Consider the following 17,226-nt stretch of genomic DNA (forward strand, 5'->3'; position numbering starts at 1 on the left):
CTCTCTTTCTCACTCTTTTCACTCACTCTCTATCGTTGGTATAAATATAGGCGGTGTAGTGTTTCTAATGTTGGGAGGCAGTTTGCTGGTAAACAAGCCAGGCCTGGCTGGTCTTCTTCAGCTTGTAGTTTCATGCTCACTGCACACAATGGGAGGAGCTCTCTTTTACAACTAAGAGCTGAAAGCAAAATGCTTGCTCTGTACTTTGTAGAACACTGGTAATATCATGCAATATGTAAATAAGGGAAGGTGCCATGTAATGCATTTATATAGTATTTGAAACCAGATGTATACTCAGATTGTGATTTTGAATAGGGTTGGATGGTCAAACGATAATAATGTATTAAACAAATACTGCTGTATTTAAAAATATGGACAGTATCTGAAATTAGGGTGGTATTAATGACATGTGTGCTGTGTCAATTTTCTGTTTTGTTGCTTTAAGAACATGGCCAAACATATTTGTGCATTTAAGTGAGCCATAGGGAGGGGGTGCTCTGGGAGCTCACTGACTGGAGATGTGACAGTCTGATAACGGGTGGAGATAAACAAGCCCAGTAGCCCACCACAGTTGTGAGGTTAGCTCTGAGCTTGGTTTAAGAGAGAAAGAAGTAGCAAAACAGACATAATACTCTGAAGACACTTCACTCAACTTTGTGCTCGAAGATATGAGGCTTTATCCTTTTTGTGTGAGACGAGCTCATTCAAATCCATTCGCCGCTTGTAAAATCTAAGTTACAGTAGCTTTTACGTTTATTTTATCTGACTCGCAACGGCAGCTTGTAACTTTACCTCAAGACTTTTTGAAAAGGTCTATATGCTCCTTGGGCCAATGGCAGACAAATTTCCACTGAAAGCCAAATGTGGAGCAAGTAAAACAGTTCAGTGAGAACTGGGGCATGGAGCCATGTTTAGTCCAAAAAACGAAAACAACACGTGAATACACGATGAGTAAACAGCGCTTAACTTCTGACGTAGTTGTGGTTTTCAAAGGCAGCGATTCCTATTATACACTGGGTTTTTCGACATCACCAGCTCCATTTACCAGGGGAGCGCTGCCAGTGGAAAAGCGACAAGCTTTAAACTTGTCGAGTCGTGCAGAGTTGTCCCCATGCAGTGGAAAGCACCATTAGGAGCACCACATCCTCTTTGACACACAGATCACCAGAAACAAGTAGAAAACCTTGTAGAGAAAACCAAGTAGAGAACCATAGAAACTAAAGGAACAATTTAAATAAAAATATTGAACAATCTAATATTTACTGTTTAGCAGCAAGGTTTTTACTTTCTCAAACAGTGTAGGGGTGTAGATGAATGTTTGAAATGAGCACATCTGAGTGGTTGATTGCATAAATATGAATTAGTCACGACTGTTATGAAACAGTTTTAGATTTTGGTATTTGATTGTTTTGCTGCCTTTTTCAAGTGAGGGTTTATTGGAATTTTAAGGAGGAAACCCCAGCTTCTGAGGGCCATGCCATGTGAGTTCCATGTACCAAACTCTTCTAACTGAAAATATAAATGTTGGTTTCTATTGTATGGCTTCTATGGCACCTATTTAAATAAAAATTATAGTCAGGGGTCATTCTCATTGTCTTTTTTTTAAAACTGTACTTACAGTTGGTGAGTGTTAAGAACTAGCTATATGTATATGAGAGAGCTTTTTGTTGTGATAAATTACAATAAATTAAAACAGAATAATATATCGTATTGGCCTTCGGCAGTCATTGCTGTTTGCTGGTGTACAATATTGTGTTAAATAAGAACTTGGTTGGTATTCTGACACATTCATGCCTGGTTTTTCCCAAATCATCCAGATGCTACCCACTGCAAGTTATTTACTCAATGTTCAAATATTAAATTTTTTTTTCTTTTTCTTCATCAGTCCTTTGTCCTCAAATAGGTATAACACATTTAATATCCTTGATATAGTTTTACAACTTTACAATAAGCAAGATATGGAATGCTTATGTTGTGCATATCAGAATAAATTGAAAGTGGAGCAACCATTTATGAAACAGACATTCTTTGTTGCAGGAGATTGAGTGCCTCTTGGAATCAATGCTTGAACTGTTTTTCTGTAATTTGGTGGGTGGAACTCGAACATAAGTTAGTCACAAGAAGTGGCGAGATTAGTCAAATAAATGCTAACTGTTGTAAGATATGTGGGTTCTAGCACATAATTGTTGTGATATTGTCGAGTGCACATCCTTCTACCTTTCCCTGCTGTGGCTTGCTTTTTTTCTGTAAAGGAATGTGAGGAATTCTTTGTTCACATTCAGATATTCAGATAAGGAGGGGTGGTGGTGGAATGGATAGCTGTTTGCACAGGAAAGAAGGATTAAAAAGACATGGCCATAGGCCACATGAAGCTGCTTTTGAGGTTTTCTCATAATGGTTATGTTTAAGAAGTTATATCTCATTTTTATACACGTAACTCGATACTGTATGACCTATGTTTACAGTACAGTCTCTCAGATTTGCACTGTAGGAACTAGCCAAGCAGTACAGTAGATCCAGTGAAAGGTTTCACTGTACTTGTGGTGTTCTAATGTCATGCAACATGAACTGAGTGCTTTTTAAGATGAATGATGTGTAATTTCAAAGTGGAACTTTGCCTCCCAAGTTTACACCCAATGCTAGATGTGAACAGACTGGACGTACGCTACCGCCCTGTGCACCTCATCACTCTTCATATCACTGTGACAGTGTATGTTTTAAAGCTTGACTCCGTGTTCCTGTTTGCATTCTTAAATATTCTAATGAACCACTCTTACATTCTCCATAAAGAGTAATTTTGTATTTCTGATTCAGGCCCTCCTCTCTTACTTATATTAAACTCAAGACTGCCTCCTCCTGGGCTGATCAGGTACAGAGCATGAATTAAGTCATCAGATTGACATTCACTGTAGTCAGTCTGGAATTAGATAGTATACATTTTTTTTAGGAAATGAAGAAATTTTCTAACAAATCACAGCTGGGCTCTGTGTCCATGTTTTTTTTTTGGACTTGAGAAAGGAAACATTTTCTCTCTATGATTCAGTGGTTGAGATTTATGCAGAACAAAATTCAGTTTTATTTTCTTCAGTCATTTGGCTGGAAATGCTGTGAGAATGTATTAATTTATATATATATATTTTTTTGTGCTTAAAATAATTAAAGGCATGTTTGTGGAAGCAAATAGGAGTTCACTTTGGATCTGTACTTGCATCTACCTGTATGTACATTTGTGAATAGAATGTACTTAATACATTTTATGCCAAACCCTTACCTAAGGCCCAATGAAATTTTTCCCCTTACATTTTTTCTTTTAAGGTAGTATGCATTATATGTTACCCAAGAACGGTAACAAAATAATGATTGTTAAAGCAGATTTTTGTTATAAATTACACACAGTGCTTTTAAATAGTTTTGGGGAATTTGTAGCAAAAGATGGACTTGTTTTTGGTTCAAAAACCATTGGCCCTACAGTGAAGACACTTGGATCTTTTTCGGTATGAAGTGAATTACATTCTGTGAAATATTCTTAACCTTTTTGTTGTTTGATTCTTAAGATGTGGGCATCAGGGTAAATGTCTTTTACTGTCCCATACTGATGTACCGGACAGACTCACCATCTTTGAGCTGCATTTAAAGGCTCTAAAATAAGAAATGAAAATAAAGTGTGGCTCTGAGTTTGTCTTTGTGGAGAAATATGTAAGAGAGTATCACACACATTTTTTTTTTTCCTTCCCCCCTCAGTGACTTTGGATTAGAAGTGTGTTTTATAGTGCTGTGTCAGGATCATGAACAAATTCACCTTTTCTGAATGGTACAGTATGTTTACATTCTCTCAGCTCTACTGATGATACAGGAGCACTTTGTATTACTAAAATTACACTTCAAAAAATAGGGTATATTCCACCTGTTGCTGTGAATACTTTGCCTCCTTTTACCCACACAAGACCACCACAGGTCAGGTATGATTTAAGTGGTGGATCATTTCTCATGGCTGCAGTGACACTGACGTTGTGTTTGTGTGTCTTGCATTGGTACAGTTCTGCTGGACTGAGAATTGCTCCACTAGGGCTGGATGATATGGGCAAAAATTATATCACAATATTTCTTCATTTCGGCCGATTCTATATATTTCCGATGTTGCTATGAATCCACTGAAAAACTGCCAAAACAAACAAGATACATGACATCACCATCAAACATAAACCTCTTGGCTTTGTCAATATTAATATTTTTAAAATAACTTTATAATGTGAGTGCCATGAACACCCTGTAATCAAAATCAGTCAGTGACAGATGAAGTATATTGAAATATTGAAAATGTTTAAAATATTGTTATTGATTTCTATATTATTGTTATTGAATTCAATAGACCACATTTTATCTTGTGATATATTGAATTATTGTCACACAAACCAGAAACATTAAGCCAGCAGCATTTTGTGACCATTTAAAGAAGGACCAGTGTACAAATAACACTTTATTTAGAAACGCATGAGACACTGTCACTGATGTTACATCGGTGAGGGAGGACAAAGTGTTTAAAATCCCAGCAACAATATGTCTGTTCCACTTGTAATCCCAGTTCGCGTGAAAGCAAACACGCACAACGTTTGTCCCCGGACTTTATTCCACTAGCATCCTAGTAAAGACTTTGGGTAAAGTCAGAGAGAGCACAGGTGAGAACGGGGCTGCTAAAGTTCAGAAATATTTCCTGCAACTGCTGCACATGCACTAAGCCTCACCTGAAGCACATTTCCTGTTGCAAAAACACACCTGATGCAGAAAATCTCCTACTGTGAACTGCATGTCTGAAGAATCACTCCTATCGTCTCAGAGTCACGATACTCCACGCTTTTTTTTTTTCCAAATATTTTAGTTGTTGAAGTGTCTCAGTCATTATCGTTTGCAACCATTTCAGTGTTTCATATATGTGTATGAGGAAAAATTGTTTATCTACACACTTGTCTCTTGCTTCTCCTGCACCATTAATTTCTCAGAATCAATGACTTTAAGCCACCTGGATAGATTTGAGTTTATGTGACACCAAACTCTTGGCAAAGTTAATTATTTCTTTCAGTGGGGTTTAGATCCTCAGCATGATCAGTGAGAGAGATGACAGAATATGATATAATAACGAGTCACATATGAGATTCAGTTCTAGGTAATGCATTTCTGCCCTGCCCCTTCACCCGTGATTGGCTGTGATCTGTATCTGTGTTCAGTTGCTATGGAGACTTTGTTTAACCCTATAATCATTAATCTTCCTCACAGGGAATAATCATATAGGAATGAGTATGACACAGGGAGAAGGTATGCATGGATAGTACTAAAGCCAGGGCCCCTCTCGCTGGCTTTTAACGGCAGAGGCGAGCGTGTGCTGGCCGGCTAGGTTTATTTTCAGCACATTTGCACTGACTTGCGTGTTGATCCTTAAACTTTAAATAGCTGTGCTTTACGCTCCCATGTGGTTCAGTGGCTATGGTTAAACATAGCTAGCCTTAGATATGGCGTCTGTGTATGCTTTTATTCGTATGCACCCTAATGACATATGCCTGGTCTATATTTAAATCCACAAAGGATATTTAAATGATCTAGACTAAAGGTGAGCATATTTTCTCATAAATAAGCCATGTTAGCCGACTTTCACCTGAAAGCTTCTTAAATATGTTGAACTGTTCAGGGACTTTAGTATATACATTATTGCAAGGAAGGAGATTAACAGAAATGTAGAAGGAAGAGTTTCTGTACAGTTGCTTAGTAAAGTGTGGGTTAATGATCACTGGCTTCAGTGTCCCTCCCTCTCCACAGCAATCGCTAACTGGCTCTCACTGGCACACACACACATCATCTTACCTCTTTTCATTGACTTCAACAAGCAGCACAAGTACACTGTCAGATGTGGCTAAAGCTATTGGAATACTACTGAGGAATAAAAACTAAAACGCAGTGAGTAACACGTCATTTTTAAATGTGGTAAACTTTGTTGTTTTGTATAAAGTAATCCAAGAGTAGTCTCATTTGTGTGTAAGGCATGTCTTAAGTGCTGGACTACTACTAGACTAGACTACTAACACCTCTCAGCTCTTATTCACTGTTAATGAATGATGAGGCTTCTACTTATGGACAGTTTTTTTTTTTGGCTTAAACTACTGAATAAATCAATAAATATTAAAAGTTTCAGTATGTGAGAACTGATTTTCCCAAAACCATTCAAATTATTATTATTATTTTTTTTAAATCTGCACTGCATTTAGCTGGCACACATACTGTGTCTGCCTCTTATACCCACTCTTACACCACCAAATAAGATTCAGAGAAGAGAACGTATAAAGCAACAAATAGGCTCGAAAAACTTAAATTATGACTTCATGCGATGAATTGCTCTTTAGATTTCCTAATCATTGTTCTTCACCACACCTTTTTTTAAATAGCTGTGTCTGGGCTAGCACCAGGTAAAGGTAGTTCTACTGCAATTGGAAGGTAATAAGCATTATTTTCAGTGTAGCATAACATTTTAAATAAACCATATATATATATATATATATATATATATATATATATATATATATATATATATATATGTGTATGTATGTATGTATGTATGTATGTGTGTATATATATATATACATATATAATTTCTGAATTGAGTAGGAAGAGACACATGAACTAAATACTATGATATCTTAATATATTTGGAAATATTATGATTATAAAATTTGGTCAGTACAATCCCACCCAGTATTTCTGGTGCTCCGGTATGTGCACTCGTAAAACTCTAAGTAATTGTGGCAAAGGCTCAGATATCCAAGGCACAGGTTACGGTATAGCTGTCATAGAAACCAGTGCAGTGGCAGTCTTTAGCCACCCATGTTGTCAGCCCCTCAGCATGTGAGAATTTTTGTCTCCCCTCTCAGTACGGTATGTGAGGGCTGTGTGGATCCGTGCTATTATTGACAGCCCGAGGCTGGGGCTGGGTGGATGGAGGGTGGTGAGAGACAAGTGCTTTATTTTGCTCTGGCAGTGCTAGTGGAGCAACCAGGTTATAAGGCCTCCTGGGCACGTTTTGTCTATTTTTCATAGCAGCAGGTTAAAACATGCCATCACTGTCACAGTAAAAGATTCTTGTTCCTTACTGTGTGTTATGGTTATGAAAAATTGTTATATATATTTGTATAAGTCCCCCTTATTTTCTTTTTTTCTGTTTTATTCACCCCCTCCCCTCCCCCTTTTTCCAGTCAGTGTAACACCTGAAATAAAGTGTTTGCTCTGATTCATACTGTCTGGCCTAACCTGCAGTACACACCCACGTTATCAGCACTGCACATACAGTGACTCTACGGTGAATGCTACGGGACAGTACTGAGAGGAATAAAAATACTACTGGAATCTGCTCAGTGACATAATGTCTGTGCCCAGTCGCTGACCAGTGTGTTTGTTGCCAGGCATTTAGGCATTCATTATTAGGAGATTTAGCTTAATTTGGCTAATGTTAGGCTACTGATTTTTGCTTTGTTTAATAGGGAACCAAAATTACTTATACTGATTATGATTGTTGCCTCAAGGCAGTATAACTCCTGCTCTTTTGATGTGTAAAGAAAATATTTAGGTTATATGGTTATTTCCCTTTAAAATGTTATTGTTTGGCTAATCTAATGTGGTGAGCAAGCTTCAATGTAGAATTTGTTTATAACTTCATGAAAAATGAAAGATCATTTTACCACACGATATTTAGGGTGTTCAAATGTAACTAATTGGTAGGATATTGGTAGAAAGTTCCAGATATGAATGGGTGTGTTTATGCATTGTTTGAATATTACTGTCAAAAAATATTTCATGTATTGTATTCAGTGTAATATATATTCTATTTTAAGGTTGATTATTTCAAAATAAAATGTATTTAACATAAGTTGGGACATGCAAAAATGCTGTTTTAAGTTGAGTTTTAATCAGGTTTATTAATGCACTTTTTGGAAAATATCAGATCAATCTAGCTATTTGAAGTTGATTAGAATATGCAGACACTACATTTAAAGGATAAAAACAAAACACGTACTTCTGCAGTGTCCCTCAGGATAAATAAAGATTATCCATCTATCCACCCATCCATCTAACTATTTATTTATCCATCTATCCACCCATGATTCCACTCACCCACAGTTAAAAATGATTACTGTAATAATGTAAGTCGCCATCACAGATATTTGGTAGTGCTTCTTTTTCCCCATGTCTCAATAAACTTAGCCACTGCTGTGGCTTGCCAAACAAAATGGACAGAAAGTTGATCCTGATCTTTTTCTGTGTGGAACACAACTTAAAAAAAAAAGTTACTGTGGATGCACTTGTGTATAATTACACACAGGTGATCGAGCTTGGAGGATTGAAGATAGTTATCTTTCTAGATATTTAGCCTGAATGTGTGAGTATTAAGTATCTGTATTCTAGATTTAATTTGCATGTAGACTGAATCAGGGGTGGCGTCAGTAATAGGCTTCTAAAACAGATATTAGGTGGAAATGCAAAGCTGAATATGTAAGGAAGAATAAGAAAATGATTGACAATTTTTAAATTGATATTACAGATTTATTTTGCTGGGATGAAGAACAGGCCTAGTGCTTCTGAGCTGAATGGATAGGCTAATTCGAACATACCATGTAATTCTGAAAATAAGCAATGAAACAAGTTTTTCTGATTTTGTGCTGCCTCTTGGAATCCTTCCTTTGGACAGGAATGTTTAGACAGAGGGAGAATGGTGCTGTGTTGTTTGGTCCTTGTAATATTTTGAACAATGTCATAGATGTTCAATTAAAACCCTGGGGAACTGTTAGCTTGTGTAAAGAAGACTGAAACGTGTCCTCTTTAATGTTTAGTTAGGCAGTAAAAGCATATATTTCCGTTTTTCTAAATGTGTGCCATATCCTAACTTAAAACATCATGATACATGGATATATTTTATTTATTTAATCTGCATTCAGCATTGTCACTGAGCTTCTTGAGTACATCAAACACATTTCTTGTTAAATATATCTTGAGTATCACCACTTTTTTTTGTATCCCCCAACACAGTGTTAGTGTTAGCACATTTGATGTTGTCCTTGCATCATAATTAAGTTGCAAACAAATCAATGTTCCTGCAACAATATTTCAAGATGGCTTCCCTTATGACTAGCTTTAGACTGTCATGATTTATTAGCACAAATCACTTGTTGCCCATTTATTTTTAAGCATACAATAGAACAAAAGTTCCAAAATGTATTGGTGGGTGCTACATCTTAAATGACATATACAGGTCTGGAAGCGTCATGTACAGTTGAGTCTTTTTTCATACACTGTATTTAGTCACATGATTAAAGACAGACTGTTTGGAATGAGGTACTGACTCATGTAAATGAATAACTTGCTGCTATTTTCATTTGACGGTGTAAGATTCCTTTTTCATTTTAAGATCTGTTGTTTATCAGGCCATGTGCTTATTTTAAGTGCTGACAATGTGCCTAAAGCTAATTTAATATTACTGTTGCCCAAGTTTCATTAATACATTCGTTAACTTTATTTGTTTTCACCCACAGTTCAAAAACACATTTTGGTAGGTGTATTGGCTACTCAGATTGACGCAGGAAAGCTCCGTCCAAAAATGGCTCTTTCAGTATATTTTGGCAAGACTACACTCGCTCAGAAACCCCAATAATAATTGCACCCTCTTGTAGAACTAGTCTTGTTTGAATAGTAAATTTTTGATGGTGCTAACAGTTAGAAATTTGTAGTAAATTGGAGTGGAATTCACTTGATAATGGCAAATTTCTGCTTAAATAGTTACATTTCAATGTGGAGATTTTTTTATGCAAATAAATGTTACTTTTCCATCTAGATTTTGGAATATCTTGCTAAATAGGCCGTATTGCGTAAAGAACAACCCTCAATAAAAACTGGTTGAATACATTCTGGTCTGCATTTGAGTGGATCTCAGAAGACTTTTCACACATGCCTTAGAGTTTCTTGTAATGTTGAGACCAGGAATCTAGCTCTAGCTTCAGAGTACAGGATAAAGTACCTTTCTCTTTAAATCGTTGCTACATCTCTCATTTTAGGGTTGATTTTTGGAAATTAATATGCCTCTTAGAACCCATATCTTGAAAGGATACAAGCATGTTCTGCACAGAACAGATTCTGATAAGGATTGGCAATTATATTTTGCCATTGTGTCTTTTCTAATGGAGTGAAGGGACCTTAAAAGATATTGGCAGATTACCCAGGCTTAGATTGGGCATCAGAGTGATCCTTGTTTTAATACATGAATTGGCATGCCCACTGAAATGCTTCTGCATTGTTGACACATGTCCATGCTATGTGCTAAGATCCAGAAGCCTAATCTGCAGTGAGTCTTTTATAGTTTGGACTTGTGTTTGAGTATGTCCTATTCAGAACTGAACAATCATGGCATTGTTTTCTTTATACAGACGCGTTACTGGCGGACCTTGAGTCCTCCACTGCTCATATCTCCAAGTGTCCTGTGTTCCTGCCAGAGGAGACGCCCTACTCCCTCCCCAGCGGTGGAAGCCTTCTCCAGGACTCTGCTCCTCCTCCCGTGCCCCCTCCTCCCTCTTCTGAAGCTCTGAACGGATCACTCCAAAACAGGCCTGATTCTCACCACTCCTCACAGCAGGTAAAGCATGCTATTTTTTTGCCCCCAGAGGGTGAATAAGTTATAGCATAACAGCATGTAGCTCTATGGGAGGGTGCAAGCCAAGTTGTTGCTAATGCTAGATTAGAGGTGATTTTTGACAATTTTGGACACTATATGGTTGGTAACTATTCATTTAATTTACAGAGTATGTTTCCATTTTGTTTTCATGTCTGTCACTCTGGAAAAATGGAGCTGGAATATTTGTAAATGCAGGATTTGTATTTATTTACTATTATTATTATTATTTTAAATTTTAGAACATCCTCTGTTTTTGAAAATACTAGGATACTAGGATAGAAAGGTTTGTTCTTTAAAAATAAGTTAAAATAAGTTTTTATTATTATTAGAAGATTACTTTTTTCCCCTCCCCCAAGTACTTTCAGTGGGCTAAAAATAAACAGTTTCATATTCTCTATTCACCCAACATTTTACATCACATTTATGTACTGATTTTTGACTTTATTTAATCAATCATTTTCCACAATGACCACACCATAAAATTCAGAAGCCACATTATAAACATGTCAATAGCTACTGTACACACTATATTGTTAGTAAAAGGCTACGGTGACTACAGGAAAGCACATAGTTTATAAACGCACTGTTTAAGTTTGTGCTCAGTATAACTACATGGTAAGTTAGTGCTCAACATAACCAGATACCACTTAGTGAATCCAAAAAATCTACTACTATCTTTCAAAAGTAGTTTAAATGAAGAACTTTTAGGAAGGTAGAAGATGAAACAACACCTCTCTTACAAACAATAGGAGGAAACGATTCCCAGTACACTAGACATATGCTTATGCTTGCCTAAACAAATCTGAATTTAGAAACACTTCTCAAGCTTACATTCCTTTTACTCTAAGGAAATCTATTCCAGAGTTTATGTACTATATAAGCAAATGATCTTCTACCAACTGAGTGGTCCTCTGAATTGTAGCAAGCCTGTCTCAAATTATCCTGGACAGTGGTTCCAACAGTCTATAATGCTTTGACTTACTGGCAAGATATACCAGGGCAGGCTAAGCAGTCTTAACAAGACATTTTAGCAAATAATAAATATGGGCATTAAAAATGGAAGGAAAAAGGCCCAAAATTCACAGAAACGTACTAATAAAGCAAAAAGGGTTTTCAAATTAAAGTCATTTTCTCAATCTCCCTCATTTCGATGCCGCCCTGATCATAGTCGATGTCATCTGTAGTTTATTAACTAAAGGGCAGTGGATGGAAACTCATTTTCACATTTACATCTTTTGATGTAAATCTTTGTTGGTTATGTTTTTCCACTTTTATTCTTTTAATTTGTTGCCTTTCTTTGTCTTGTTTTTCTGCATACTTTGACATCTGAGTTGTGAATCAAACTCCTGCAAACATTCCATTACTTTTCAAGACCGTACATGCTGATGCAGAGGCATGCAGCATACAGCACAGACACGTTTCAAAATAATTAAGTGAATCATGTCCTCTCATTTAAAATAAACCACTGTAGAGGAACTATTTAAAAAAAAAAAAAAAAAAAAAGTAGTAGTGACTAGAATGGCATAAGTTTTACTACTATAATACAGCTGTTTGTAACTGAGTCTGAATGGGAACAATATTGAGAACAAAATCTGTTTAACATGTACAACATTACAATTATTTTAACACACACTGCAGTTATATTAAAATAATAGATGATCTCTTTGTCATTTGATATTAAGTCTCAGCTATGTTATTTTGACCCAAGTTGTATTTATTTTTGGTCTCCTCTGGGTAACACTCCTCTTTGTCATTATGTTTTATACATTTTTGACATTCTCATCAAAAACCCGGATAAGCGGTGGATAATGGATGGATGGAAATTCTCATCAAAATTTGAATGCTCAGTTAAATTTGACCCATTTTTGAGGTGCCTCTTTCACCAAGGAAGAATTTCTGGGTTAATTACAGTGCTGTATCACTGTACTGTCTCACTGTTGCATGCACGTATGGTTCTATAATAAAACATTTTGGTCATCAGAAAAGAACTATAAGCAGTGTGACATGGAGCCTTTATGCTGTTTTCTGTAAATGCCATTTTAATTTACATATTGATATTTGTTACCATATGGAAAGTTACTATATGCATTATTTATACAGTTAAAAGTAAATCTAATCTGGTTTGTTTCTCTCCTGTCATTAGTCTCTTGGTTCAGTGCAAAAAAGTACATTGTCTCGGGATAGCAGTAGCCCTCCACTGTCTCATACTGAAGAGGACCACGTCTACAGGTTAGAAACAGGACTTGACCGACAACATTTACTGTTTGTATTCTTTGTGAAAACCTGATTTTCTTCATGTGTTATCTCAGTTTCCCCAACAAGCAGAAACAATCAGACTCCTCTGCAGCAGCCATGAGCTCTGCACTGGGTAGCAACTTATCTGAGCTGGACCGTCTGCTTTTGGAACTCAATGCTGTCCAGCAGAATACACCTTCCTTCCCCACCACAGGTGCGTAAACAACCCGTACCTAAACTGCACCACCATAAAATAAGTGGTACCCAAGCCTGTATGAATGTGTGTGTGTATGTATGTTCTTTTTGTTTTCTTTTTTCTTTATTTGTTTTTGTTTAATTTTTCTTTCTTTATTTATCTTTTGTTTTTTTATTTTGTTTTCATTTCTTTTTTTTTTCTCTTGTATTGTCTTTCTTTTTTCACCTTCTCCTTTTTCTTTCTTCCTTTGTCTTTTTCTTTCCCTTTTCATTTCTCTCTCATTTCTTCTTCTTTCTCACTCGCTCTCTGACCATACAGTAGCACTTAGTTCTACAATTACAGACCTTTCTCCACCTGTTTACTTGCACAGAGCAGGTATGAGAATGCCTGATTCACTTATACCAGCATAACACACACTAACATATCAAGTGCACACCAGTGTACTGCAGCACTGAGTATGATCTTCCACTCTCCTGTGGGGGTCCTAACCATTTGAAGAGCAGGGTGAAATGAGGATAAAGTATGCAGGGAAACAGGTGGTCTTATATATAATTTTACACACACATCTTGCAGCTATTAGGCTCTGTATAACTGTGTTTTGTTATTTTTATTCATTGTTTTGCAGAGGATGCAGCCCCTCCCCTTCCTCCTTGCAGTTCTGCACATTACATAAAGGAAAATGGAGCCCACCAAGGTATTACACTGACTCCTGCTGCCAAGGAAAAACCCCAGAGAAATGGAACAAAAGGACCAGAGGAAGGGCGCCCTACAGTGGAGAGCCTACTGAATGAATTAGAGAGCTCCATACCCACCCCCACGTAAAATCCTCCTAAATAATTCACAGTCGCAAGCTTACAAATGTATTTTATAAAATATACAGTTCTTAATAACTTTTCAGTAATTATGCAATCTTTCATATACAGGCCCACCCCCTCTGGCCTGCAGACAGAGGGGCGCTTGGATGCACCCACTGAACAGCAGGGTAGAATGTCAGCCACCTCAGCTACACGAGAACTTGATGAGCTTATGGCCTGCCTGTCTGATTTCAAGGTGCAGAGCAATGTGAGTGCATGTATTTTTGCCTTAACACCACTAAATGACAGTTGCAGAAAACCTTGTGCAGGCTACAGTGTGTAAGGTGGAGAAACTACATTTGCATGAATGAATGCTTGTGGTGTCTGTGTGGGACATGTTCTTTGTAGGGTTAGGCGATGTGGACCTAAAATTATATCACATTTTTTTTTCTTTGTATTTTTGCACTAATGTTCTTAGTGATATCACAAAACATATTATACACAAACATACTGAAAAGAAACAAAGGTTTTATATTAGTTTAAATGTAGCAGTTTAAATTATTTTCTTTTTGATATTGCGTGAAATAAGTATTGCATCAAATAAATGCACCATAAAACACTGCATATAAAGAGCAAATGTAAACAATTATGCAAATAATACCCTTAAAGCTTCACAGTAATTACCAAAACAAATACAAAAAGATCTATGCTGAGTCAGTCTATTGTCTGCTTGGTTTGGAGCATATATTGATTGTTGAGCTCACCTCACTGCATTTTTTTTTTCCTCATACTCAACATGGTGTTTCTCATTGAGGTGGTAAAACAGATAAGTTGTGTTTCTCCATTTTGTTGTTGCAGTAGTCTTTCATATCTTACATATTACTGTGGTTTGTATTAATGAAGTTACTCCCCTTTTTGGAACAAACTCCTCCACCGCAGAGCCACTTTTTGCCTTATCATTGCTGTGACTAATTTACTCACATAAAGAATGTACGCCATGTTATGTGCGAGTGCTTGACTTTATTGGGTAAACAAGTCAGTATGAACTTTCACAGTATGGATTTTTAAAAATAGTTAAAAAATGTATATTGATATTATTGTGAAAGTTATGATACGACACAGATGCCCACTTCTGCCAGTTTCTGATTTTCCCCCCAATCTCCTTCATTTTTCATTCAATGTCTCTACTTTTGTTTAGCTCTCAGCTGATCTATTAATCTATTCTCAGCTCTTTTGTTCTTTCTTTCATTTCTGTTTTAACCTGTCCATCTTTTCTTTCTTTCTTTTTTCTTCTTCCTGTGTTGTCTTCTAGCCGAGCTCCTTGGGCTCACTGAATTCTGAGCCTCTGTTTGATCAGTCCACCAACTTCTCTACAGTAGCGGAAGTTCATTCTCCTCCTACCACAGTAGCCCCAGTTGTGGAGTTCCCAACTCCTAATTTCCCAATTAAACCAGCTAGCTACTCATCACTTCCTTCCCCTCATGCAGCATTTGAGCTACACATAATAGAAGATTCCAGTGAAACAGTGCCAACCAGTGCCCTAAAGCCCAGCCCTTCCCTTTTTACCCAGACCAGCCCTCACCACTGCCCTGTGGCTAATCTGTCCCCTGACCCTGTCATTGATGTTTCTTCCTCCATGCTGAGTACTGAGCTGGACTCACTCGTTGTTCTATCCCACACCATAACTTCTACCAGCATGTCCATCACCAGTCCTGGCAATGAAGAATTTATTAATACTAATTCTGAAAGTCCCTCCTTTACTGCAAAGACATATTCTCCTATTGCTAAATCTCCTAGTCCGACAAGTTTGCTTGCCAGTAGGAAGAGCCCAGACAAAGGTAATCCTCTCGTTGCAAATGCTTGTAATGATCATTCTCCTCTACCCCATCCTGAGCCCAAACCTTCTCAGTCTTCATTTACACCACCAGTCGCTGAGTCACCTATCTCTCAATCTCCATCACTTTCTAAACCTGCTACTCCTCAACATACTACACCTCCAAAAAGCTTCTCTCCCCTCTCAGAGCCCAAGACATCTAGCCCTAAACCACTGACAGAGAGACCTGATACAATCTCTGTCACACCAAAACCCCCTCCTCTGCCTGGGCTTGAAGGCCCAGCTGAGGAACCTTCTCTTGATGATGCATTGGACAATCTCCTTGCCATGAGCTTCAGCAAGCCTGGCGCTGAGGTAACTCGTGCGGTTCCCAAACTGATCTCAACAGCACGACCAGAAGTGTTTGAGGAGACAATCATGGCAGCGGACCGCAGGGTGACGCATCCAGACACACACACAGAAAGTGAGGTTGGAGATGGGCTTCTTGAAGATCAGTCAGACTGCAGGAGTGATCTGCTTGACTGGGCTGAAATGGAACTGAAGTTGCCCTATGATGGAGCAGATGGTTCTATGACCCCTATGACTGAGGCCAGTTGGATGGATGATTCTCTTACCCCCTCCTCCTGCCCTGGTACTCCAGATGCCCAGATGGACCTGCCCATGCTGCAGCCTACCAGTCCTATGGACAGGATTTCAGCCTCCGGACATGTATGGGTGGAGCTTGCAGCTTAGCGCTTTAGAGCACTGTAGACTGGAGTGTCATAAATTGTTCACTGTTCAGCGCTCAGTGTGTCTAGGTTTTGCATGTGAATGCAGTCTATATTACTACTTTGTACGCATGTAATGGTTGCTAGTTCTACAGTTGAGGCTGATTTTTATGCTTCTGCATTGACTCAATGTCAGAATGCTGCTGTGAGGGTTTTTACTTGTGCGTTGGTTTCTGCTTCACTCTGCAATTACACCGTCTAACTACTACAATTGAATCTCCAACGTATTACTCAAACTGGTGTAGTACAAAATGTAGTAGTATTAGTTTTATAAACCTTTAAAGTAAACAATTTAGAGTGTAAAGTGCTGTTTGGAACAGAACATAGTTTACGTTTGGTGCCAGGAAAGAGACTTTATTTATTTATTTATTTTTAGATGATTTTATTTTTATTTGGCTGCAGTCTCTGTAGTGTGACGAAAAGGAGTTCATATTTCTGGACTTCCTCAATTCAGTTTGATTCATGTTCTTCCGACTGTGGATCAATCACAGCCGCAGCAGTCTGGGCTGACGCAACGCATGGTTATATTTGTGGAAAGGTGTGAGTCAGGGTATGGCATTATAAGCATAAGTCACATGCCACTTAAAATGTAGGCATAAATTTGCAGTAAGTGTTATTATAGAAAATGTATAATTTAAAGAATTCTGCATTTGAATTTCTGAATGTTGAATTCAGTTAATGCTGCCACAGAGTTACAAGTC

The 17,226-nt window shown here is 37.6% G+C and overlaps 1 protein-coding gene across 1 annotated transcript in view; it reads left to right on the forward strand.

Moving 5' to 3' along the window:
* The window catches only part of pxnb (paxillin b), a 34,376-nt gene that overhangs the window by 8,688 nt on the left and 8,462 nt on the right, over positions 1-17,226 (forward strand). Inside the window, exons 2-6 of the mRNA XM_066643853.1 lie at positions 10,455-10,660; positions 12,843-12,928; positions 13,009-13,148; positions 13,756-13,948; positions 14,054-14,192. Of these exons, the coding sequence (XP_066499950.1) occupies positions 10,455-10,660; positions 12,843-12,928; positions 13,009-13,148; positions 13,756-13,948; positions 14,054-14,192 (764 nt within the window). The remainder of the gene's footprint in view (positions 1-10,454; positions 10,661-12,842; positions 12,929-13,008; positions 13,149-13,755; positions 13,949-14,053; positions 14,193-17,226) is intronic.

This window comes from Hoplias malabaricus, chromosome 14 (assembly GCF_029633855.1).
Source record: "Hoplias malabaricus isolate fHopMal1 chromosome 14, fHopMal1.hap1, whole genome shotgun sequence".
Classification (NCBI taxonomy): Eukaryota; Metazoa; Chordata; class Actinopteri; order Characiformes; family Erythrinidae; genus Hoplias; species Hoplias malabaricus.